The 24,253-nt window shown below is 37.8% G+C and overlaps 1 protein-coding gene across 2 annotated transcripts; it reads left to right on the plus strand.

The window, feature by feature from the left end:
• The first annotated feature begins 1,304 nt into the window (after positions 1 to 1,304).
• wapla (WAPL cohesin release factor a) lies at positions 1,305 to 23,899 on the plus strand. 2 transcript variants are annotated; one of them, XM_084394308.1, is made up of 20 exons: positions 1,305 to 1,540; positions 2,946 to 3,388; positions 5,801 to 6,431; positions 6,646 to 6,938; positions 7,071 to 7,186; positions 7,285 to 7,380; positions 7,480 to 7,644; positions 8,574 to 8,710; positions 10,407 to 10,518; positions 11,108 to 11,335; positions 12,098 to 12,209; positions 12,289 to 12,386; positions 12,736 to 12,812; positions 12,908 to 13,068; positions 13,196 to 13,311; positions 14,108 to 14,323; positions 14,435 to 14,642; positions 16,024 to 16,112; positions 18,986 to 19,081; positions 22,322 to 23,899. In XM_084394308.1, the coding sequence occupies exons 2-20, from the start codon at positions 2,968 to 2,970 to the stop codon at positions 22,385 to 22,387; spliced, it is 3,438 nt and encodes a 1,145-aa protein (XP_084250434.1). In that variant the 5' UTR covers positions 1,305 to 1,540; positions 2,946 to 2,967; the 3' UTR covers positions 22,388 to 23,899. The 2 variants fall into 2 exon arrangements, with proteins under 2 accessions (XP_084250434.1, XP_084250435.1); XM_084394309.1 differs by having other exon boundaries at positions 1,308 to 1,557.
• Positions 23,900 to 24,253: the final 354 nt, after the last annotated feature.

Raw genomic sequence — 24,253 nt, forward strand, 5'->3', positions numbered from 1 at the left:
TCTCCCGTTGAGATAGGGAATATTGGATGTCTCGTGGCAAATAAATGCAATTAAATGTGAAGTGATTCAAATTATAGTACATAAATCAAGTAATAAATCATTGTACATTAGTTTTGCAGAAAATATCAGAAATTAGAGATTAGTAGTGCAGGTATAAAATTAAGTTTGTTTGTTTGTCCTATGTTCTGTAAAATATGAGTGCAAATAATGAAATATAACAAGTCACAAACAACAGGTGTCGAAACAGACAGAATGTGAACCATTTGTGAACAAAATTAACTAGATTTTAAGAGGTGAAATTATTTGTTTATTTTCAGTTTTCCCCTCTGAAAGATGATTTATGTCTAAAACTCTATTTAAAAAAAGGAAGCATAGAATAACATGCAATATTCCATACCTTCTCATTATTTTAAGGGCTGTGGAACAGGGCTGTCTGGTTACTACAACACAAGAAACTCCCAATGATCTAAAAGCTCTGTGAGCAAAGGCAGAAATTATAATACAAGTTGAAAACAAAACAAAAATTCTACAACATAGAAATATATTCTATTCTATTCTATTAAAAATTCTATTAACATAAACCAATTTGTTAACAGAATATATTCTGTGAAAGACACATTAGAGAGGATATAGATTACAAATGCTCTTTTGTAATTGTGAAAGAGAGTCTATTGTGCTTTTTTTTTTTTTAAACATCTCTGTTCATCTTTTTTTTTGGTATGAGATATCACAATTTCAAAGTGTGAAAATGAATTGCAACCAACAAAAAAAAAAATGTATGGATAATATATATATATATTATCGATATGTCTTTTGTCATTAGGAAAATTGTATATTCATCAGACTAAATAGAGTAACTCAAGCCCCAAACGCTCATTTTCAAACAGCCTTTAAAGTTTATTTAGATTCCAATAATTCCAAAGAACTGTTTCTCTGTTAACTGAATTTAACGTGTTTGTGATGCCCTTTAATGTTAAGCTCAGCGTTATTTGTTTCGCTTTATTTAATTATTGCTATTTCAATTTCTACTCGCAAAATGTGAAATGTGACATTTTTCAAGATCTTGCTGAATTTTGTCATTTTGAAAGTTAAAAAAAATATATATATATATATATATAAATAAAAAGACCTGTCGACCTCACCACGAAGCCCCGCTATCCACTGTTTCCAGTCACCGTTGTCCTCCAATTAGAACGCTCCTTCTTCATAACTTCATCCAACCGGAACTACGTTTGTTGCACGGACGCTCTGTGCGCACACGTCTGATTGGCCGAGCGGCGTTGTGGTGTGACGCTAGGCTTTACGCCGACGTTGGGGGCGGAGAGGGAGGGGAGACTCTAATGGCGCATCGCAGTCCGACCGATCCAGATCTCCACAAATAAACAACAGCAGTAGTTCACTATCTGGCCTAATTTCTACTTTTTCCAGTTCCACCGCGCTGCAGCCGCTCTTTGCACTTTTGCTCATTGAACAGATCGGCTGGGCTTCTTTTTAGCGGCTGCTCGGAGCACAAGAGGCCCAGAGGAAAGACGGAGGATCGGTGAGTGTGCAAACATGGTAAATGAACAATGTTTCTGCTCGTAACGTTACTCATTAAAGGGATAGTTCACCCTAAACAAAACATTCTGTCATCTTTTACTCACACCCGTGTTGCTTCAAACCTGCATGACTTAATTTCTTTGGCAGAACACAAAAGAAGATGTTAGGCAGAATGTTAGGGATTGAAAGTGAATGGTGACTGCGACTGACATTCCTCCTGACATCTTCTTTTGTGCTCCTCTCAAAAAAAACTCATACGGGTTTGAAATTATTATTATTATTAATAATATTTAGGTGAACAATCCGTTTAATTTACAGAAGGTGCATCATAAAACGTTCTTGAAATTAAGAAGTTGAGTGTTAGAAATATGCCCCAGTTCGTTTTGTTTTGTTTTATCTTTTAAACCATCTTTAGTCTGTTTACTATGCTAGCTCTGTAACGCCTGTCATGTGGAGTAATAGTCAGGGAAAAAAAAACTAATTTTTTAAGAAAACAGTTTATTGAACGTTTAGACAAAACATTTTTTTCATATTTTCATTTCATATTTGATACATCAGGCGTTAATAGCCCTTTTAGTATGATATGATGAAAAATTAAAATGTGGAGCTCACACTCGAGGAGGAAAAAAAAATCTCAATTTTATTCAGAGGTCCAAAATTAGTGAAAATGAGCAGTTTGGTGCAGATGTTATGTATGTGGCAAAAAAGTAAGATGAAATTGTAATAGCTTGTAATGTAAATTACTGGGATTTTTAGTAACAGTATATCTGACTATTACATGAAATGCAAACATCAGTTGTCACTTTACATCTCTCAATAATATGTATTAGTAATATGACTTTTAAATGCATCGTTTTATGATCAAAGCTCTGTTTTAATTGTGGGGGGTAAAATGTATAATGTAATGCAATACAATGATGATTGAGAAATGTACAAATAAACATTTTCAAAAGCCTGTTGCATCATGATTCTTACATTTTAACCAGATAATCAAGTAAATGTTGCTTCAGTGCAGAAAAGTTGCTTCAAGTTATCTTGAAATGTTACTAAAAATCATTAAAGACTTCACAGCACAAAGACACGTGTACCACAACGTGAAGGTGGAAATGTTTAGAATTATACTAAACTTACTTACTAAAGTATGAAATATCAATTAGAGGGCAGAATGCATGTACAACAGGATTTTTCAGCTAAGTTTTGATCATTTAGACGCTTTAGAAAACCACGTATCAATTGATTCAGTAGGCTTTATATGGTTAAAATGAATGTTTTATTGCATATTTATCTACTTTAGTTCCATTGTAGCATTTAAAACAAGGTGCAATACATACAAATCTTCTATTTGTTCCTACATGCTGAGATGCTGACGTTACATTTATTTTCTCCATGTCTTTTGTTTCCTATAGAGAATATGTAACAAACGTCAACATGACGTCCAGATTTAGTAAAACATATACACGTAAGGGAGGAGAGGCCAGCTCGAAGTTTGACGAGGTGTTTTCTAATAAGAAGGCTACGCTCAGCACCAAATGGGGAGAGACCACCTATAAGGCACAGTTGGGGGTCAAACGGCCCTCGTTCAAGCCAGAGGTTCCTGAGCTGACTAAACGACCCCGCTTTGATGATGATGACAGCTCAGAGGACCCATTTGGCTTTGACAGCGATGATGAGTCCAAAACGGTCACTTCCAGAAGTACTCCTCAATCTGAGATGGGCTCAGATGCAACAGGATCTGGGAATGACCTGATAAATACTCCCAGTGGGGGCACAGCTGTGACCGGTATGGGTACTTTCTCCTTGGGGAGCAGCTCAAACATCAGCAGCGGGGTGGTTGGTATGAATAGCCCAGGTAAGAAATGAAATGCTTAAAGTTTGTTTTTGTGGAGCACCTCATTCATGCTGAAATACTTATGAGTGCATTACCGGAGCAAATCTTAAAGGGATGGTTCAGTTCACCCAAAAATGCTGTCATTTTCTCACCCTCATGTTGGTCCAAATCCATATGACTTTTTCTTCTGTTGAACACGGTGAGACCTGGATTATAAATGATCCATTCAGAGGTTTTGTGAACTGGACTCGGTTCACAAATCAGTCATGGCTACTTCTCTAATTCATCTTAGATATATATCTTAAATCTCTAATATATCTTAAAATATGTCAGTGCCATTGTTTTGTCTCAAAATGGACACTAGTAAATCCTAATCCTGGTTTAATCTAAGCCCCGTCTCTGAAACCAGGCCTAAGACTTTTGTTCATCTTCGAAACTCAAATTAAGGTTTTTGCCCACTCATTGAAAGTCCACGCAACCAAAATTTTTATGTTCATAAATACATTAAAAAGAATCAAGCAGTTTAATCCAAGTCTTCTGAAGAGACACGATCGCTTTGCAAAAATGAGAGAATGCTAAATATCTTAATTTGTGTTCTAAAAAAAAAAAAAAAAGCTTTTGGGTTTGGAATGACATGAGGGTGAATAAATGATGGTATCATGGCAGACATTTCATTTGAGTAAACTATCCCAGTTTAAAACCAGGTGTAAACAGGTGCCATTGAGTGTGTCTATAATAATGCCAGGGGAACTATTGGGGTGACCACACATTATGACTTCAGTTTCTTTTAGATCACGGACAATCATCATCATCACACAAGAAATTGTCATGACACAATTATTATTGTGCTTCTGCTATTGTAATGAGTCCAAGCCCTTGGCTTTAGAGTAATTTAGGGTGCTTTGTTGGTCTTAATACTGGCTACTTAAAATGACCTTCTAGATCACTTGAGTCAGACCCATATTATGATGTCTGAGTCATTACAACGATCTCACACCATTGTGTAATGTGGGGTGATGAAGTCACTGTGTTTTTCTGCAGCAGGTTATACTGGTTTTATTCAGTGCTGAGAATAGCAGTAGCTCTGCTGAAGTTGAGGTGCTCATGTAAGCACACTGGCATAGACTCTGGGGCTCAGCAGGATATTTTCAGCCCAATGCAGTTCCACACTTTCCCTTGGCTCTTTAGCAAGGCTAATTACGCCTATTAGAGGAGCAGTGAAACAAGGGCTCAGGTTGCGATGACCCTCTAAGGATCATTAAACTTCTAATAGTAATATTAATTATATCTAGTATCTACATCCGACTGTGGAAACATTTAGTGTGGGGTTTGAAAGAAATTTACTCACCCTTGTTGATCCAAACCTGTATGACATTATTTCTTCTGTGAAACACAAAAGAAGATATTTTGAAGAATATGCTGGTTGCTTTTTTCCTCATGGAGTTGCAGTAAAATCACTATAAAATGGTCCATATGACCAGTGTCTTTGTGTGAGGAACAGACCTAAATTTAAAGTTCTCCTGTGGTGAAAATCAAGCTTGCTTTTAATGTTGTTTATATTTCTATGTGGTGTTTAGTGCAAATTCAGAAGTCAACTCCTTAAATCTGCAGTGAACCTTTTTGAACTGCAGTCTCAAAAACACGGTTTGAAATCGCTGGTGTTTCAGACTTCACAAACTACCTTGTAACCAATCAGTTCAACGAGTGGATCTCTAAACTGGCCTGAGTGAGTGGAGGCGGGGCTAATTTGCATATTCATAGAACCGTGTATACTAAATGAGGCAAGGGTGTAGTTACATTCAAGCAATTTTAAGGCATGAATACTTTTTTCAAAGAAAAAAAACTTTAAAATATGTCTTTTTGGTGATCAAAGATGAGTTTTAAGGGATACAATTATTGACTACAGGGTGGATTTTAAGTCATTGTTAACTGAAAATCCTTTTTTCCCCCTTGATGGGTTCATGAGAAAAGTAGTGATTTCTGATTTGTGAACGAGTTGTTCTTTTAAGTCCTGTCTGTTCAATGAATTGGTTGATTCAGTTCACAAAGCCGCTGAATGAATAATTCACAATCAAGTTGTAGAGTTCTCACTGTGTTCAACAGAAGAAAGTCATATGGGTTTGGCATTAAATGGTGGAATTTTCATTTTTGTGCGAACTATCCCAGTAAGAATAGCATTTGTTTTAAATTTAAAACTTTACTCTGTTATTTACTATTTTTTATATATAAATGTGTATACATTTAAATAATACTATTTTATATTTTGCTATAGTTTATATGTAAACAACACTTTTTATATAATATCGCACATTGTTTATAATGTTATAGTATGTTTTTAAACAATATTGTTATATATAATATTGGTGGTTGTGTTTTGATGTACCACCAATTTCTTTTTTCATAACAATCCAACACTTTTTATCTCAATTGCAGCTCAAACGTATCCAGCCTCATCACATGTCACTGGCACTGTAGGAGCCTGGAGCAAATCCAGTGTCACAGTAAGCAAACCAGTCTCCCAGGTCTCCAGCTTGAAAACCCACAGTAGTAACGTTTCCGATGAATGGGACTCTTTCGGGGAGGACTCTCCTCCTGGGGCTGGTGAGGGGAGTTCCACCCAAGATGGGAACTCTTCTGATGGGCTCAAGAGCTCAGAGCAGTGCACCGCTGAACCGGATCCTACAGTGGAACCTGTTGACTTTGAGCAGCTTCCGCTTCTCAAACCATCCAGCAACAGAGTCTACCGACGACCACGAAATAAAGGGGCGGATAGTTCTGGAGCCGGTGATGCGCCGGTTCCTGCTGTGAGTCCAACACCAGCCTCTGTGCCGGTGAAGAGCGCCAGTGCAGGGGTCGCTGGGAGTTCTGAGGTCAAGCCTGCAGGTCGGGGTCGGGTGAGGGACTACACGGTTCTTCACCCATCCTGTGTGTCTGTGTGTAATGTGACCATACAGGACTCTATTGAAAGGAGCGTGGATGATTTTGTCACCCCAGTGCAAGCTGACATAGGAGAGGCGGGAACCTTCAGGAGGAAAACGGACACACAACCTGCCAAGCCTTCCAGGTACAAATCAAGCCTTTTTATTTGCATTTGTAATTTGTTTGATTAGGCTGGTATTGGAAGCAGGTGCATGGTCTTATATTGCAATTCTGCTCATAACTATGAGCTCAATTATAAATGGATTAATATGTTTTATGGTACAGAAAATTGTAGACCACAAAAAACTTGTTTATTTTGTCATCTATTTCTTTTTTTTAATCCGCAAAACATTTTTTAGGTTCAGACCCACTCAGAGTAAAAGCAAAAAGGAGACGAAACTGGAGTTTTTTGGCTTTGAGGCTCAGGCCGCAGATGGAGACGCCACTGCATCTGGCAGCACCAGCTACAAGATCAAATACTTTGGTTTTGACGAGCTGAGTGAGAGTGACAGCGAGGATGAGGACGACTCAGCAGCTAAAGAGAGACGGAAGAATAAGAAGGCAGCAATGGAAGCTTTGGCCACCAGTGCGGGCAGTCCCCAGTTCAACGACTCGCAGGAGAGTCAACAGAGTCAAAGCACCCTAAGTACAGGTACTCACAAACACGCTTCCTCATAAATGCACAATTTCATCTTTTCATTTTTAGCGAGATGGGAAATTTAAAGGGTTATAAATAATGATAATTTGTAGAGCAATATATATATTTTTCTCTACCTATTGTCAGATTCGCAGGAGTCGCTGGATGAGACGGAAGCTTCAGGCTCACAGAAGGAACGACATGGAAAGCAAACCGACAAGTCAAAGGAGATCGGACGCAAGATCTTCAGCGGGCCAAAAAAAGTATGGCTAAAAAAGCTTTAACAGAAGCAGATTAACTTTATCAAAAAGCTACTGTTTTAATTTGTTATTTAATTGTTTTATGTGTGTGTTTAATGCAGTCTCCTGCTAAAGCCGTATATAATGCTCGTCACTGGAATCAACCCGAGCCTGAGGAAGTGCCTCATCCTGCTTCCTCTCATACTGTGGCTGTACCTGTACGTAAAATACTCCATTCATGAACCCTTAACTTTATACCCTGACATTTTCTTTGCCTTTGTGCACTATAATGTTGTTTTATTTAATTATTTTTACAGAAGGCCAGTGTGTCCAGCAGCAGCAAAGAAACAAATTCCCATAAAGATGATGGAGTGTTTAAAGCTCCGCCCCCTCCTCCTAAAGTCACCAAGTCTGTCACAATTCCCACTGTGCCATACCAAGACATCGTCACTGCACTAAAATGCAGGAAGGAGCACAAAGAGGTGAGCACTGCACTCTGAGAAATAATGTAAATGATTCTTTCTGAAATGTGTTCACTTAAACCAGTGTTATTTTAGTATTATTTATAAACTACAGAGCTGCACGATTCTGGATAAATTGAGAATCACTATTGTTTTTGTTTAAAATAGAGTTAATGGTTCTGAATAGACAACTAAACAAAAGTCCATTTAAAAAAAGTATTTAATTTGAATAAATTTCTTTTTTTTTTATCGGTATGAATGAATGAATGATTAAATGACTCACTCATAAAGACTTAACTTGTTTCATTACTGGATGAATCAGCATGTTCTGAGAAAAATCTTGAATGAATGATTCAATGGCAAAAAATGTTTTGCTGGTGTAACAATTTAATTGGTACAATCTTTATTTGAAGCGTCATGTTTTTATATTTAAAAGGTGCTTTACTATTTTGATCGCTACTGAACTATAAACTTTTATCCCAGTACTTCTGTGAAAATAATTTTTGTAAGATACTATGTGGTTGAAAAGACTGTTTGTTAGGTTTTCTATCTATACATGATAACTGCTGTCTCTGGCTCACTTGAATTGTTCCGCAGTGATCGTACTTTTCAAAGGTTTAATAGACATTTCGTTCCAAATCGATGACATTTAGTAATAAGATCGCGTGGGTGTTTGAATTGAGATCGCAATCTTTTAACGATTCATTGTCCAGCTATAAAATATACTATTATAGCATTTATTCATATTTTTAATTATCTTTTATTTTTATATTTTCAGTTTTCAAAAGCAGCATTTCTAATTTTCATTCAGGTTTTTCCATCTAATTTTTATTTTATTTCATCTTTATTTCTATTAGCAAAATATGTTTTTAGTTAACAATAACAACACTAACTTTAACAAAAGATATGCTTATATTTTAATGTTTATTTTTTGTCCTGTGTGTGTGTAGTTGTACACAGTGGTCCAACATGTGAAGCACTTTAATGATGTGGTGGAGTTTGGGGAGAATCAGGAGTTCACTGATGACTTTGAGTATCTGGAGACGGGCCTGAATAGCACACAACCCCTCAACACACGCTGCCTTAGGTGAGACAAACGCTGAAAGGAGTGTTCTGGGTCATTTGCATATAACAACCTCATTTATATGTGCCGCAGCTGTGATTAGCTGTAAAGGGTTAGCTCACCCAAAAATGAAAATTCTGTCATCAATTACTCACACTCATGTCATTCCAAACCCGCAAGACTTCTAAAGACATCTTCGAAACCCAAATGAAGATATTTTAGATTTGCAACCGATTGAATTTATTTAGGCTTTTATTCACATATAAAAATTCATCAACTCACACATCAGTTGTGGTAAAAAAAAGCTCAATCATGTTCGCTTGATGTGTGGGAGCCAATGAGGTTCATTCCCATGTGTTATGTAGCACGTTTGAGCTTCATCAAGAACCAATGATGTTTGTTCTCACACGTCAAGCAGGTTCGGTTGAGCTTCTGTTTATGTTTGCTGATCAATGTTTATATGTGAATAAAAGCCTTAATTTCAGTCTGTTCATCATTAAAAGCGATTGTGTCTCTTCAAATTTTTTTGACTAAACCGCTCAATTCAAAGGGGACATAACACACAGTTTCTGCCAATCTCATGTTAATCTTTAGTACCTATAGAGTAGTCTTGCATCCTTCTTGCATCCTCCAGATTTATAAAAGATACAGCTGTACCGCTTCTTTCCGAAAACAATCAAGCTCCTGGAGGCGTGCCGTGACATTGTTGGTGACATCAGGTGACATTGTTGATTTTGTGATCTAAAAACAAAATGACAAATCTTTCTCGAGCAACGAACAAAGAAACGAACGAAGCACGTTGGTGGGTATTCCGCCCTTTATGACATCATACAGGGCCATACTCGAAAAAAACTTTCTGAAATGTATTCATATACTGAAGGAGTAACAGAAATACTCCAACTCGTTTAAAAAAAAAAACTTTGGCCATGTTTTTTTTTAAAGATTTATTTTTAGCGTTTTTGTGTTTTATTAGGATAGGACAGTAGCTAGACAGGAAGTGAGGTGGGAGAGAGAGAGGAGGGACGGGATCGGGAAAGGTCCACAAGCCGGGACTCGAACTTGGGTCTCCCGAAGCACAACGGCGCTACATGTCGATGCACTTGCCCACGAGGCAATCGGCGCCGACAGCTTTGGCCATGTTTAGCATGAGAATCCACCTCTTTAACAGTGTAAATGAGTCAGAATGCATGAAATGGCCTTAGACATCCCCTTTCAAGCGACAAAGTGGTATTTGCATAGACTGTCAATGGAATGACAGAAATCTCAGATTTAATTTAAAAGATCTTACAGGTTTGGAAAGACATGAGGGTGAGTAATTCATGACAATTTTTTTATTTTTGGGTGAACTATTCTTTTAATTATCATGCATAATGATTTCAACTATGAAATTGTCTCAGTACAACTCAATCTTTCTTTTCTCACTTTTGGTGAAGCTTTCATTTTATTTCAGTTTTAGCCTTTTTTATGTGGTTTTGTCTTTTTTTTCTATTTAGCTTTATTTTTTATTTCAGTGCTCAAATGTTAATTTAATTTAATATTTATATTTTATTTTATTTCAGCTTTATTTTAGTTAATGAAAATTATTTTGAATAGTTTTAGTTAACAATAACTACACTGAACACTAGCAGCCCCACATTTTTAAGACGAATTTTAACACACAAAGACATGTTTATAACACACAACCACTAATCTTTTTTTTCCCCTCCATTTTTGACTGCAGTATAATCAGTCTGGCCACGCGCTGTGCCATGCCAAGTTTCCGCATGCACTTGAGGGCCAGAGGGAAGGTGGCCCAGGTCTTTAAGATGCTCAGTGATGCCCAACAGCACCCAGTGAGTTTCTCATCCAGTACCTAACCATCAAACCAATCCAATCACCCAAACTGTCTTTAATTTACCAACAAACTAACTAATCTGTATTACCAAGCATCATTCTAAACAATCACAGCTCTATCATTATGAACACAGCTACAATGCTGTGTGGAACAACAGTTTGTTTACTTAATTAGTATACATTAATTGGAGATGTAATCATCTCCGCCGGCAGACAAGGAAGAAATGCAAACAGTCGTTACTCTGTAAATCTCGTTAGTTCAGTTTACACAGATGGTGCACAAAGTTTGCCTTGACTCTTTCGGCTTGACTTGAATTTATTTGTGTATTGAAGGATGTTCAATAAAAAAATAAACTAAATCCATTTAATGAGTCCAGAGTCAAGACAGATGCTTAGAAGCAATAAGTCATATGAGGCCATGCCTTACAATTAAGGGGATGTTTTTTATAATCCAAAGTTTTGTTGCTTTTAGTTCATTTCTCTTAGCTTTCGAGGCTATCTACATGCTGGTGTATGAGTTACGGTCAGATGTTTGCAATGTTTTTCTTCTCTCTCTCTCTCTCTCCCCCGTTATTCTGGATCTGGTAGAATCTGGCTCTCTGCACGGCGTCTCTGATGTACATACTGAGCCGAGACCGGCTGAATATGGATCTGGACCGTTCCTGTCTGGAGCTGATGATCAGGCTGCTGGAACTAGAGCAGGATGACTCTGTAGCGGACCAGTTAACAGCTAAAGAGATGAGTCGAGTTAAAGAGAAGATCCGCAAACTCTGCGAAACAGTCCACAACAAGCATCTGGACCTGGAGAACATCACAGTGAGTGACTCCTGTATGAAGGTAAATGAGTAGCAAAACTCTAGAGCATGTAGATGTGAATTTGAGAACTTGTACAATAAATATTCGTACTTGTACGCTAAAATTTTCACTCACAGCTCCAATGTGAAAACATGTCAAATACAAATCTGAAGGTGAATGTTGAGTTGTACAAGTTCTCAAATTCACATCTAAATGCTCTCGGGGTTTGCTACTCTTTTACCTTCATACTCCTGTTTCTCGCATTTACATGTCAGAACCTTCGGTTCTGAAAACCTATGAATATTTGAGAAGAAATGTACTTCCAGTCACCTTGGCTTTGTTCAGACAGGCAGCAGAAATCTGTTTTTGTTTTTAGTTGTTTGTAGTCTGTACAGCAAAGAAAGCTAAGGAAATGAAATGCAAATGATCTTTGCAACTTGGGATTTTTATTTCAGAAATGGTTTTCCTTTATAAACATTACATATTTTACATACACTACAGTTCAAGTCTCATATGCTCACCAAGGCTGCATTTATTTGATGAAAAATACAGTAAAGACAGAAAGATCAAAATAACAAAATGATAAATGCTTTTATTGTGTTTATTCCAGAACTGACAGGCCTTTCAGAAAAAAAGCTTCTATTTATGTCATAAGTGCTGCTTTGGTTTTAAAATGAAAACTTTTATTTAAAGAAAAATAGCCTGAACCTTTTTTGGAGTTTTTACTTTTTATGCACATCTGCTTGAATGCAATTCTCCAAACTGTTTCTTTCTGCATCTCAGACAGGTCACTTAGCGATGGAAACACTACTATCTCTGACGTCAAAGCGAGCTGGAGACTGGTTTAAGGAGGAGCTGCGCTTACTTGGGGGACTGGACCACATCGTAGATAAAGGTACCCTACCTGAGTATATCTGTATTTGATTTGTACATTTGTTAAAGGAAATGCCTAGAAATGTTTTTTTTACCTTTAGTGAAAGAGTGTGTGGAGAACTTAAGTAAAGAAGAAGATAAAGAGAGTCTGGTGGCGTCACTCTGGGGAGCGGAGCGCTGCTTAAGAGTTCTGGAGAGTGTGAGTGGACACCAGATTAATAATTTGAATTGATTTCCTTTAAAGAAAGACCTGCAATAATTAAATAACCTGCAGTAATTCAATTATAGCATGGACTTTATTGACAATTTTAAATGTAATTATGCCGCAGACCGACAGACTTCTGAAACACTGTGAATCTAATCAGATTTTAGAAATCACACCGAACAGGATGATATGATGTAAAAGTTAATAAATGCAGAAAGAAGCTAATTAACAGCTTTAAAAAATGTTTTACTGCAAGTTAACATTACCTTTGACAGCCCTTGAAGAAAATGCTTGTTATTTTCGTGTGTAATTTATTTAAAACATATTTCTCTTTCACATCCAGGTTACACTTCACAACCTCGAGAACCAGGCTTATCTGATCGCCTACAAGGAGTCCCAGCTCATAGTGTCCTCAGCAAGGTGTGTGTGTGATGATATGGAAAGTGTAGTCACAGTGTTGCTTTGTGTGGCAGGACGGTTGTCATTCTGAGGTTGTGCTTTGTGCGTGTGTGTAGGGCCCTGCAGCATTGTGAGCAGATGATACAGCGTTACAGCCGAGAGGTCCCTTCATCAAGCTCCGCCCTCCCGCACAGTAGTCATAGCAACGTGGGCAAGGCCGTGGAGGATTGTATGAGAGCCGTTATCGGAGTTCTGCTCAACCTCACACATGATAACGGTGAGACGTGTAACAAAGAATTTAAGCCTTCCTCAACACATACTGGAGAATGAAGCAATATAAAATAACTGTAATTGTATTAATGTAATAAAAATAATGTAATGTAACACACTCTGTGACCCCTCAGAGTGGGGCAGCACTAAAACAGGTGAGCAGGATGGCCTCCTAATGACGGCTCTGGACTGCGTTCTTAAGGTCCCGCGTTATTTGCCTCAGGAGCAGAGATTCGACATCCGTGTCCTGGTGAGATGGCGCTTTTCTTTTTCTAAAAAAAAGAATCATATAAGTTTAGGCTGTTGGTCTATTAGATATTTTTCAAACATAATCCATAATTTATCACAATGAATCACACCTGACATTTTTGAAATCATAAATATATTTTCAGAATCATTTTTGCAATTATAAATATATTGAATCTCCTAATTAATGTGGAAATGATACAAATATGTAAAATATCAAATACTACCGTTTTTGATCAATATTTAGTATTTGTTTAATTTGTTAATGGCTGGGTACATGTGGGCCATCCTTAGTTGCCTGCTCTTGCATCACGTGAAAATGGATGATGCGGTAATTATTTTAATGCATTAAAACATTAAAATGCAAATATTAATCACAGAAATTAACACATCATTTTCCCAGCCCTAATATAAGTTAAAGTACAAATTTCATATTAATATGAGGAAATAAAATTAAAACACCAGTAAGTTGTCATCAGTTATTTAAACAGTGATTTAATATAAAATATACATGCATTGTCATTTGTTTTACTTTTTATTAAATTTTCAATGAATAAAAACAGCAGAACAAAAATGCAAATGAATACAACAGTGCTTAAGGTTTTATAGATGTCTAACAGCAGTATGAAGTTAAACGTCGAAACATTGAAATTTATTTTTTTTGTTCTTTATGTGTCATCATTTACATTCACTGAAGCCAACTGTCAGAGTTTGTACTACTGACTGGGATTGTTATTTTGTGTAGTGTCTGCTTAGTTACTGATGTGTGGCGAAACTTGAATGTGAATGGGTGTGCGCAGGGTCTTGGTCTGCTGATAAATCTGGTGGAGTACAGTGCCAGAAACAGACACTGTCTGGTGGAGATGGAGCTGGACTTGAGCTACCTGATGGAGACGGGGGTACACGTGAAGACGGAGAACGACGTGAAGACAGAAGGAGAGGAGGAGAGTAAGACGGAGGGCGAGAAGGGACCTTCGACACTAAAGTCGTCAAACGCCCTGGCTGCTCTGGTTCAGGTGACTAGCAGGAGTCTCCACATTTGACCTGCGAGATTGGCCTGCTTCAAGTGTTTATTCTTAAATCTGATAAATATTAGCCACTTAATACAAGTGTTTCTGTGTGTGCAGCTCTTCCTTGAACGGGAGCAAGCAGCTGTGCTAGCTGAGGCGCAGACTGATGATCTCATAAGCGAGGCGCCCAAACCTCAGGCAGACCAGAGCGGAGAGTGGAAGGAAACATCCGGAGAGATCCAGTGGGTCGCCTCGGAAACCAATGACACAAATGAAACAAACGACAAGAAAGAGGAGGAGGAAGAGGAGCTTGACCTCAATAAAGGTAACAATTATTCACTGCTCAATTGACAATATATAACAAACCCTTTTCATGACTTGTTTGGATTTAACTTGGTGCAGACACATTAACAGTTATTTCAATAGAAATCTGTTTTATCTGAAATTTCGCATAAGGGCACATCGGGTTCAGGTGTTTTGCGTGAATTCACCATATTGACCAGCGGAATGCTGCTTGGTTTGAACGTGATTTCTGTGTAAGTGGTGCTTCGGAATCACTACACCATTGACAGTGGACAATTAACCTTTTTTTTGGCAGAATTTCACTGAAATTTCTCAAAGTGTTCAAAAAGAACTTATGCTCAAACTAAAAACAGTTTAATATTTGAAAATTAACAAACAATAAATAAAACAAGCAGCTCTATGCACTTTTTTAAGCAATTTTATATTCTGTGGCATTTCCTTCCTTATAATGACCTTCGTCAATAGCAACGCACATCCATGTATCGCAACGGACGCGCTCTCTCGTTTCATTCAAATACAACTTGCCGTCTTGCGTCTCCGTTTTTGGACGATTGTTTTGTACGCTGTACAAAATGGATTTATAAACAGGTAAGATTTAAAACAATCTCAATTGAATATGTCCCCGTAATTATGTGGTAAAAAAAAAAGTCGGTGTAATAAGTGTACAATGATATGCTACATTATTATCCCTTAAATGTCACTCTTAATAGTCTTGTTTGAACTTGTTCGTTCGTCTTTGGCTCAAAGCTACTTGCTGCGAACTTTTCTTCGCGGAAGCTTCACGTTTATTTCAAGTGAGTGAGATCAAATATTTCAACTCAAAACAACATTTTGTGCCCAATTATTTCCCAGGCGTAGTTTTGGTATTGAGGTCAAAGTTAACTTGCCTTGCGTTCGCTATTTACAGTGGGTGATGGTCACACAAGACGACTCGGCAGATTTGAAGTGTTTCACCCCTATTGTAGTGACCAGCCTCGATTAAGTTTCACTCAGGACTTTGTAAAAGCCAAAATATGACCACACCTCAGATTTGGTCCTCTTAAAAGGCTGAAAAATCTCCCGAGCACGGTCACTGCCTTCCGCCATTCCTTCTCGAATAAAAAAAACTACAACAATATTTCGCGCTGCGCCTGCGACTGTTGCTGGCTGGACAGGATTTACAGTGAGTTATTAAATTGCAATAATCAAACACGGTTTTAATGATAATTAAATTTGAAACGATAATACTAACCGTCAGTACATTTTATCGTGGTTTATAGTGAAACTGGTAATCGTCCCATCCCTAGTTGCAGCTTAATGATCATGTGAAAATGAGGGTCCCATGACGAAACCATTTGAGAACAAGTTGTTTACTAAAGAGCAAGCTTTTATGCTAATTTCCTGTCTAATCTTTCCTTTTTCAGCCCTGCAGCATGCTGGGAAACACATGGAGGACAGCATTGTGGCGTCATACTCAGCTCTTCTGCTTGGGTGTCTATGTCAGGAGAGTCCGGTGAGCATCACTTCCTGTCACTCTTTAGGTGCTCTAAAGAGCAGTTGGTTAGTTTTGAACCAAAAAGGATTATATTTTGACCGTGAGCAAACAAAATATATATATATATAAAAAAAATTTAAAAAATTACTACAAATTGGTCACTTTATTGCAGTTATTTAACCCTTGTATGGTTCGGGTCTGTAGGACCCGTTTTCATTTTTTATCAAAAGAAAAATTATACGATTAATTATTTTTTCAACCCCAGACTCATTGGCCTTGGCTCATTTTCTGTGAAGAACATATATCAGAACACATTTTCAATGACCACACACTGTACACCCCCGCCTACACATTTATATTACACAAAGGATGTTCGGGTCCACTGGACCCGGGGCTAATAAAAGTGTGGAAATTTTAGGTACTGTGTACCTTTACTCTGTCCTCCTCCTGTCAGGGCCTGGTGTGTGTGTGTAAGTGTGTGTGTGTGTGTGTAAGTGTGTGTGTGTAAGTGTGTGTGTGTGTGTGTGTGTGTGTGTGTGTGTGTGTGTGTGTGTGTGTGTGTGTGTGTGTGTGTAAGTGTGAGAGAGAGATTGTGTGTAAGTGTGAGAGAGAGATTGTGTGTAAGTGTGAGAGAGAGATTGTGTGTAAGTGTGAGAGAGTGTGAGTCCAAGAGTGAGTTTTGTTTCTACCCCTGCTGTTCCCGCACAAGGTTGCAATTCTTTAATGTGATCTAACAAAGGTAAAGGGAAAATATTAACCATAAATGCTGTGTATATTGCTTGTAATTGGGATGAAGTAAACATCTGTTGAGTATTTTAACATAATTGTTTGATTATGTTGAATTAAAAACCCAAAAATGCAGCGGGTCCACCAGACCCACGAACACTGGCTGAATAACAAAAATATGAACACCACACAAGGGTTAATACAAAATATTATAATAATATAAAAAGTATTCACGTATACAAGTATTTTGTAGACGTAACTTCAGATGGAATGGGTCTCTAAAACTGCTCCAGTTCAGTCAGGTTGCAGTAGAAAAAACTCTTTTTCAGGTCCACTCACAAATTCTCAATTGAAAATCTGGATTTTGACTTGGCAGGGTATTAATGTTGCTGTTGTCATTGATGATGTTAAGCCATTCCACTAGCTTTGGTTTTAAGCTTGGGTCTTGCTGGGAAACAAATCTTCTCCCAGGTTACTGGTGTCTTGCAAGGTTTCCTTCAGAATTTCCCTCTTTTTATTTTTTTATTTTTTTTCTGCATTCATCTGACCCTTGTAAAGCTCAAAGTATACTTCAGCCGTCTGCGTTCCGCGATTGTCCGTGTGATGTAATTTTTTGTCATCTGTGCATGTACAAGTGACTTGAACGCTTGAAAACTATCTACTATCTAGTGTCTAGTGACCCTACAAAGTTGTGTATGTAGTGAACTACAAACTTTGTATCTAGTGAACTACAAAGTTCACTAGATAGTGCTGAACTCTTCTTTCCGTGCTCATGCCCAAAGGAGCATACTTTGAAAGGCTTGAATGCTCAACTGTGCGTGAGACGGAGCGGAACGCGGAAAATAAAATCTACCCTAAGCCTTCATGGGTCTGATGCAGAGAAGCATTTCTACAGCAAGATGATGTCACCACCATGGTCCACGATGGTGATGGTGTGTTTCTGATTATGCTCAGTGTGTAGGTTACACATAACATTATGTTTAGTCTGATGGCCAAAAACTTGACTTTGATCTCATCAGTCTACTGAACCGTCTCCAGCTGGATTTCAGGGTCTCCCACATGCTTTCTGGAAAGCTCTAGTCGATATTTTTTAACAGTGCCTTTCTCCTTTCCACTTTCCAATAAAGGTGTGAGTGGTGCAGCACCTCGGTAACGGTTCTGCACAACCTCTCACATTTCTTCCACTGAAGCTTGTAGCTCCCTCAGGGTCGTCATGGGTGGATTTACAGCTGTGTCAATACTCCATTTCTTACCTGATCTAACAGTACTCCCAGGGATGTTCAGTGATTTCGAAATCTTGTAGTCATCCCCTGCCTTGTGCTTTTCAATTACCTTTTCGTAGAGATACTTGGAGTATTCTTTTTATCTTCACGGTCTATGATCTGCCACAATAACGACTCACCAGAAGTTGAACCTTGCAGATAGATGTTTATTTGTACTATAATCAATTGAAACCCTGTGACTACACAGTTGATCATACCACTGATAATTTAGGTTATTTATTTGTTTTGACATTTATTGTATTTTTCTGTTGATCAGTGACAAAAAAGCAAAATTAAGTCTGCAAAATCAGTGTCGTAAAATACAAAATCCATGGGTGTCGTGTGGAAGATCACTGAAGTGTGAAAAATCTACACTGCCATTTGGGGTCAAGGATTTTTAAACTTTAAATTAATAGTTTTATTCAGCAAGAATGTGTTTAATTGATCAAAGTAAATACATTTATTATGTTGCATATATATATATCATGTGATCATGTGACACTGAAGACTGGTTAATGATGCTGAAAATTCAGCTTTACATCACATAAATACATTACATTTTAAAATAAATTAAAATTAAATTAAAAGCAATTATTTAAATTGTAGTAATATTTAGCAATATTAATGTTTTACTGTATTTTAAAAAATAAATAAATGCAGTCTTTGTGAGCATAAGAGACTTCTTTCAAAAACATAAAAAAAAACGTACGACCTCAAACTTTTGAATGGTCGCATATGATAATGACATGAAGAATGAAAATGCAATTTATAATAATTGATGAATGCTTTAAAAAGAATTAAATAATTAATAAAAAATAAAATACTTTTTTGTTAAAATATTTAAACTAAATACTTAATAAAAATATTTAAATGTAATTAATGTCTTTTCTATCTCTTTCTTAGATGAATGTGAAAACCGTACGGGAAAATCTTCCTAAGGGAGATTTCTCTATCATGGCAGAAATGCTGAAGAAATTCCTTAATTTCATGAACCTGACGGTAAGTGCTACAATGAGTGCATTTTGCACCTTGCATTCCACATTTAAAAATGGCAAGTGTTACAATATTTGACTGACCTTTGAATATTACAGCATGACAAAAATGTACAACCCAGTTTGTAAGTAAAAGATGATTAATTGTAGTGCAAATTCTATAGTGCACATTACTTCATGAAGGGATCATGAAAAAAGCATCCAAAAAGGGTTTCAGGGATCATAAACTGCAATATATTTAAAGATTTTTAAAGGGCATATTGCAGGTTAGAGTACCCAGTGAGTCAATGTATAGAAAAAGAATGTAGGAACTAGATTTAAATATAAATATATACTTCTAAAGCGCTATTAAGGCTTCTGGAGTCGTTTTTGTGAGAAAGTTTTACTTTCGCATGAAAACCGCCAAACCGGAAGTGACGTAACGGGAGAGAGTGCGGTCGAAGTAAAAAATAGGAAAGCAATGGATCGCAATGACGGTTCGGATGCTGATGAAATTGTAGCCTAAATGTTTACTTGTATGACGGATCTCAGCCATATAATTATCAGCTTGCTATGCGGCCAAGAGAGCAGGGACAGGCCAGGATTAGACAGAACAATGGTCAGAGGAGACAAATTGAGTTGTGGTGTGAGGAGAACAGGGCAGGTGTCTTGATGAGAGACCAGTGTTAGCTTATAGATATATCTAACACTGTGCTCAGATCACAATATTGTACAGATTATTATCATGTATCAGGCAATAGCAAAGCTAGTATTGGACCCTTACCTCCATATGTTGTGTCAGCCATTAGGAGACTTTATAAAGGCTTTGAATGGCCCAGTTTTGGTGACAATGAATAAAAAAATAATCACAATCACAACTGTCTTACTGTATAAAAACTTTATATGTAGAAACAGACAACACAAACATTAAAGTGGTTTTGTACAGATTGAAAATGAATTATAGAACTATTTATGATAAGTTTCGGCTGCAGACTACAAACACATAAATGCATTACATTAGCCTACAAGTTTATGTAGGATATGTTCATGAATTAAATTAAGACAAGGCACATTTTGTAAAACAGATGTATACTAAGTGATCTCTGACGGATCCGTGACCGTCATGTTTCCCGCCGGCGCCCGAACCACATGCTGCCGGCGGACCTGATGAAGGAGCTGGGACAGTGAGCACCGAAGGAACTGCACCAGCCCGGAGTCTCACTTGGTTCTTGCTTCGGCATCCCATGGTGAACCCCATCATATCGCCGGGATTATAATCCTCCGGTCTATAGTGAATACTACACACTACTGCGTTTTTCGAAGCAGATGCAGAAGTGAAGTCCGGCGAACGTTCAACACACAATTTAATAATAAAATAAACAAATACAAAACGAAAGTAAAAGACAGCAGCCCCTCACGGACGACTGCTGTCACATATAATAAAACATAAAACATAACATAAGTCCAGGCCTGTTCCTCTCTTGATCTTCACTGTCGTCGCTCCCCCTTTATGCTTCCGCTCCTCCGTGAGAGATACGAGACCGCAGAGCCCGGCAGATGACTCACTGCAATATGCCCTTTAAATAAAAAATGGTAATTATTTAGAAATAAAAGGCATTTTTCCTATCTTGATCTTAGCCCCCTTATTTGAACACTCTTTTTGAAGGGGTGTGACTACTGTGAGACTTCTAACATCTTTGCATATGAAATAGCTAAGTATGACATGTGGAACTCTCTCAACTTTGAGCATGTTTTTATTATTACAGCTCTCAAGGTTAACTATTCGTGAAAAGTGTTGATTATAGCATTACATTTAGATCTATAGCATCATATTTAGATCGTGGCATGAAAGGTTGCAGTGATGAGCATTGTAGTCGATCACAGACATCACGTTGAGCACATGAATGCAGTGATCTCATCTTTGCAACTCGATTTCTGCACACTAACGGATGCTTTCATCATAACTAACAATGCAAACACAATGTAAATAAGAGATTTGTTGATTATAACGGGAGTTTTGTGTGTTCATGCTGTTCTTTCGTTTTCCTTAATATCTGAATTGGTTTCTATGGCTATGGTTGGTAGGTATACGCCAATAACAACAACTGCAACATGGAGTGGTTTACAATAGAGATGTTGTCTTATTTACAACATGGAAATAGCTGCCGTGCTGGACTACTGTGCCTTCTGAGGCAGTGGCAGAAGCATAGGCTGGTATGCGTGGCTTTATTCCGCGCTGTCGTCTCTGCCAGTTTCAAAACATGTCTCCGTTATATTGTCATTTTTTGCTCTTCTGGCACTTTGCAACAACACAACATTGTTTCTGCAGCGACCTTCAGCATGTTTCCTCTAACAACGTCTGACTTTAACGTGGTGTGAGAAAGCCACAAAAACTACGAGAAATCCGATCAGAGCGGTCAGACTGTATAGGAATAGGATTTCAAACCACATATGATTGTAGCTCGAAACTGATTTTTTTTTTAGCAATTCACACAAGCTAAATCTGATCGGATTTCAATCAGATATGCACAAAAATCGGATTTGGACTGACAATCTGAACATAGCTTAAGAGTAAATCAAACCAGTGACTAAACGGTCAACTTCACATTGTTTCTGACACATAAACCGCAATAAACTATTTTGAGACAAAGAACATCTGACTGTACATATTACATATTACTGGTGATTTGGGTTAGACACGTACACATAATCGGCACATAATATATCAAACGATCTGTAGCAAAGCAGTAGTGACATAGTAAAAACTTTTTTACTCACAGTGTTGGGCCATACCTGTAGAATCCAATATAGAAGGCACAGCATTGTTTTTTTGTTTTTTCTATTTCAGTCTGATGCTGCAGATCCAGCATCAGAAAGATTAAGAAGCGACTCTTTTTCCACAACCTGGCACTGCACAACATTTTGCACTCTTCAAAGGCACGTTTACTGCTCGATACAGTGTTAGCGCCGCGTATGTTATTCCAAACCGAGTCGTTCTCTGGGCTTGGTTTCAATAAAAGCTGTTTTTGGACTAACAAGGGAGTTTTCATTTCTGAAACTTACAGGATATTCTCATAGTATGATGGCCTCTTATATGTCAAATTTGATTTCTCAATTCATGTCCCCTTTAATGTGACCAGATCACAACTGGTTAGCAATGTAATGCCAGGTGACCATTGATGCAAAATGTGTGGCTGTGCTCTGATATCTGGCCAATGACATTTGAAATCGGTATTTTACTTCTCTCTTTTCTTTCCCATCACACCAGTGTTCTGTTGGAACCACAGGACAGAAATCTATCTCACGGGTGATTGATTATTTGGAGCACTGTTAGCAGAGGTGTCGCAGATCTTCCGTGGGATAAATCTGGACCTGGCAACGTGCCTTAGGCCCTTCAGGACAAGAGGCAGCAGTTCCGGTGGTAAAGGTGGTTAAGCGTCGCTACGGTCACGTTGCCCGAGCGACTCCCTGCAGAGACTTTTGTTTCCCCCTCTTTCTTTTTGCTTGTTTTTACATTGTGTGTTTTTCAAATGCTGTCTTTCTCTCCCATGCTCTCTCACACACTCACTCAGCGGTGTGTTTGCATAATATTTGGTTTTTGAAGCACTGATCCCCATGTAAAACAAAAACTAAGCTGTGTTTTGAAACAAGCGATTTTAAGCTAGTTGCCCTTGCTTGTATTGTAAACATTTACACTAAACCTAACTTATTGATATTTCAAACACTGAGGTCTGAAGCTTTGTTCACGGTTTTAGGACTGACTGTTTGCACATGATGTTTGTTCAGACAGTGCAGTCGGTATCCGATGCATTTACATCAGTAGTGATGTAAGCGTTAGCACAATCCCGAAAGACTTTCTCTTACAGTAACTGATAATTGTAGAAACTGGATACTCTGCCTCTTCTCAGGACATAATTGATGAATATACTGCGCCCAAACCTGGTGTTACGTACACTACCATTTAAACGTCTCTTACGCTAACCAAGGCTGCATTTATTTGATCAAAAATACAGTACAACTGTGATCATTTAAAGGGGCTATATGTAGTTTTCAGCGGCCTCTAGCGGTGATGTTTCAGATTGCAACCAATACAAAGCGGAGGTTTCTCCATGATTCAAAATCCCTTCCGATGTTGATCCGTGTTTTCGTCCGAAGTTGATCCGATTCACGTTTGGCCTGACGAGCTTCAGCAGATAAAACTTTTTTTTTTTAAACTTTTTTTTTATCATTATGTGGAGTTTGTGCTGGAGTCTGTGTTGTGCTGGGAGCAGGTTGTTTCTTAGTGTTAGCAGACTCCATGTCATACGTTGCAGTGTCGTCGCTGTTGAGTGCAAAGTCAGTAGACCAGGCGAGAAGCTCGGGAGCGCGCATGCAGGTCTCAGTCACGTCACTGGATTTCGCGGTAAATCCGACCCGGAGCCTTCACATAGAAATAGGAATACTTGCTTTCAGAGGTAATAGCAAAACCCGCCAAGTGGATCATTTTAATGTGGGATTACAACCCCTTCACACACAGGCAATAAAAAAAGGATTAATTTTTGTAGAAAAACTACATATAGCCCCTTTAAAGAAGAAAATTGGTGCTCAAGAAACATTTATTATTATTATTATTATCAATGTTGAAAACAGTAGTGCTGCTTAATTACCGCTTAATGCTAATACTGTCACTTTTTCATCAATTCAATGCATCCTTGAGAAATTAAAGTATTCATTTCTTTGGAGAAAAAAAATAATCTTACGAACCCCAAACTTTTGAAAGATTCGATCTGACCGTTCAGACAGATGCGTGCCACATGGATGTGGTGTAGATCAGGTTTTTGACTGCAAAAAAACCAATCTGATCTGCAAAAAAAAAAGGAAAAATATTGTTGCCGGTCTGAAGAAAGTCTAAGATGCCTGATGAACCAAAGATAAACGCAAACATGAAAATGTTCTTGTCCTGCTTAAAGAATGGTGTTTTACGACAGTGTCATTGTTAATTTCACATGTACTGAAACCAAGCTATTATGATTAATTTCTTTTAAAATTACAGTGATAACAGTAAGCAAGAAGTTTTGATGAATTTACCTGGATATGTGGGAAGGATTGTAGAGGTTTCTGTAGTTTTAGTTTTTCTCTGTGTGAAGAATCATCACCTGACATTACCAATGATAAAAAAATATTTAAAAAAACATTAATTTTTTTTCCCATTTTTAATCTA

Source organism: Rutilus rutilus (genome assembly GCF_951802725.1).
Source record: "Rutilus rutilus genome assembly, chromosome: 21".
NCBI lineage: Eukaryota > Metazoa > Chordata > Actinopteri > Cypriniformes > Leuciscidae > Rutilus > Rutilus rutilus.

Bases quoted from the DNA above. Each gene is read 5' to 3' on its own strand.
- wapla (XM_084394308.1), top strand. From the start codon at position 2,968: ATGACGTCCAGATTTAGTAAAACATATACACGTAAGGGAGGAGAGGCC. The intron at 7,187-7,284 runs GTATGGCTAAAA...TGTTTAATGCAG, and splicing joins TCTTCAGCGGGCCAAAAAAA to TCTCCTGCTAAAGCCGTATA. The intron at 13,069-13,195 runs GTGAGACGTGTA...GTGACCCCTCAG, and splicing joins CAACCTCACACATGATAACG to AGTGGGGCAGCACTAAAACA.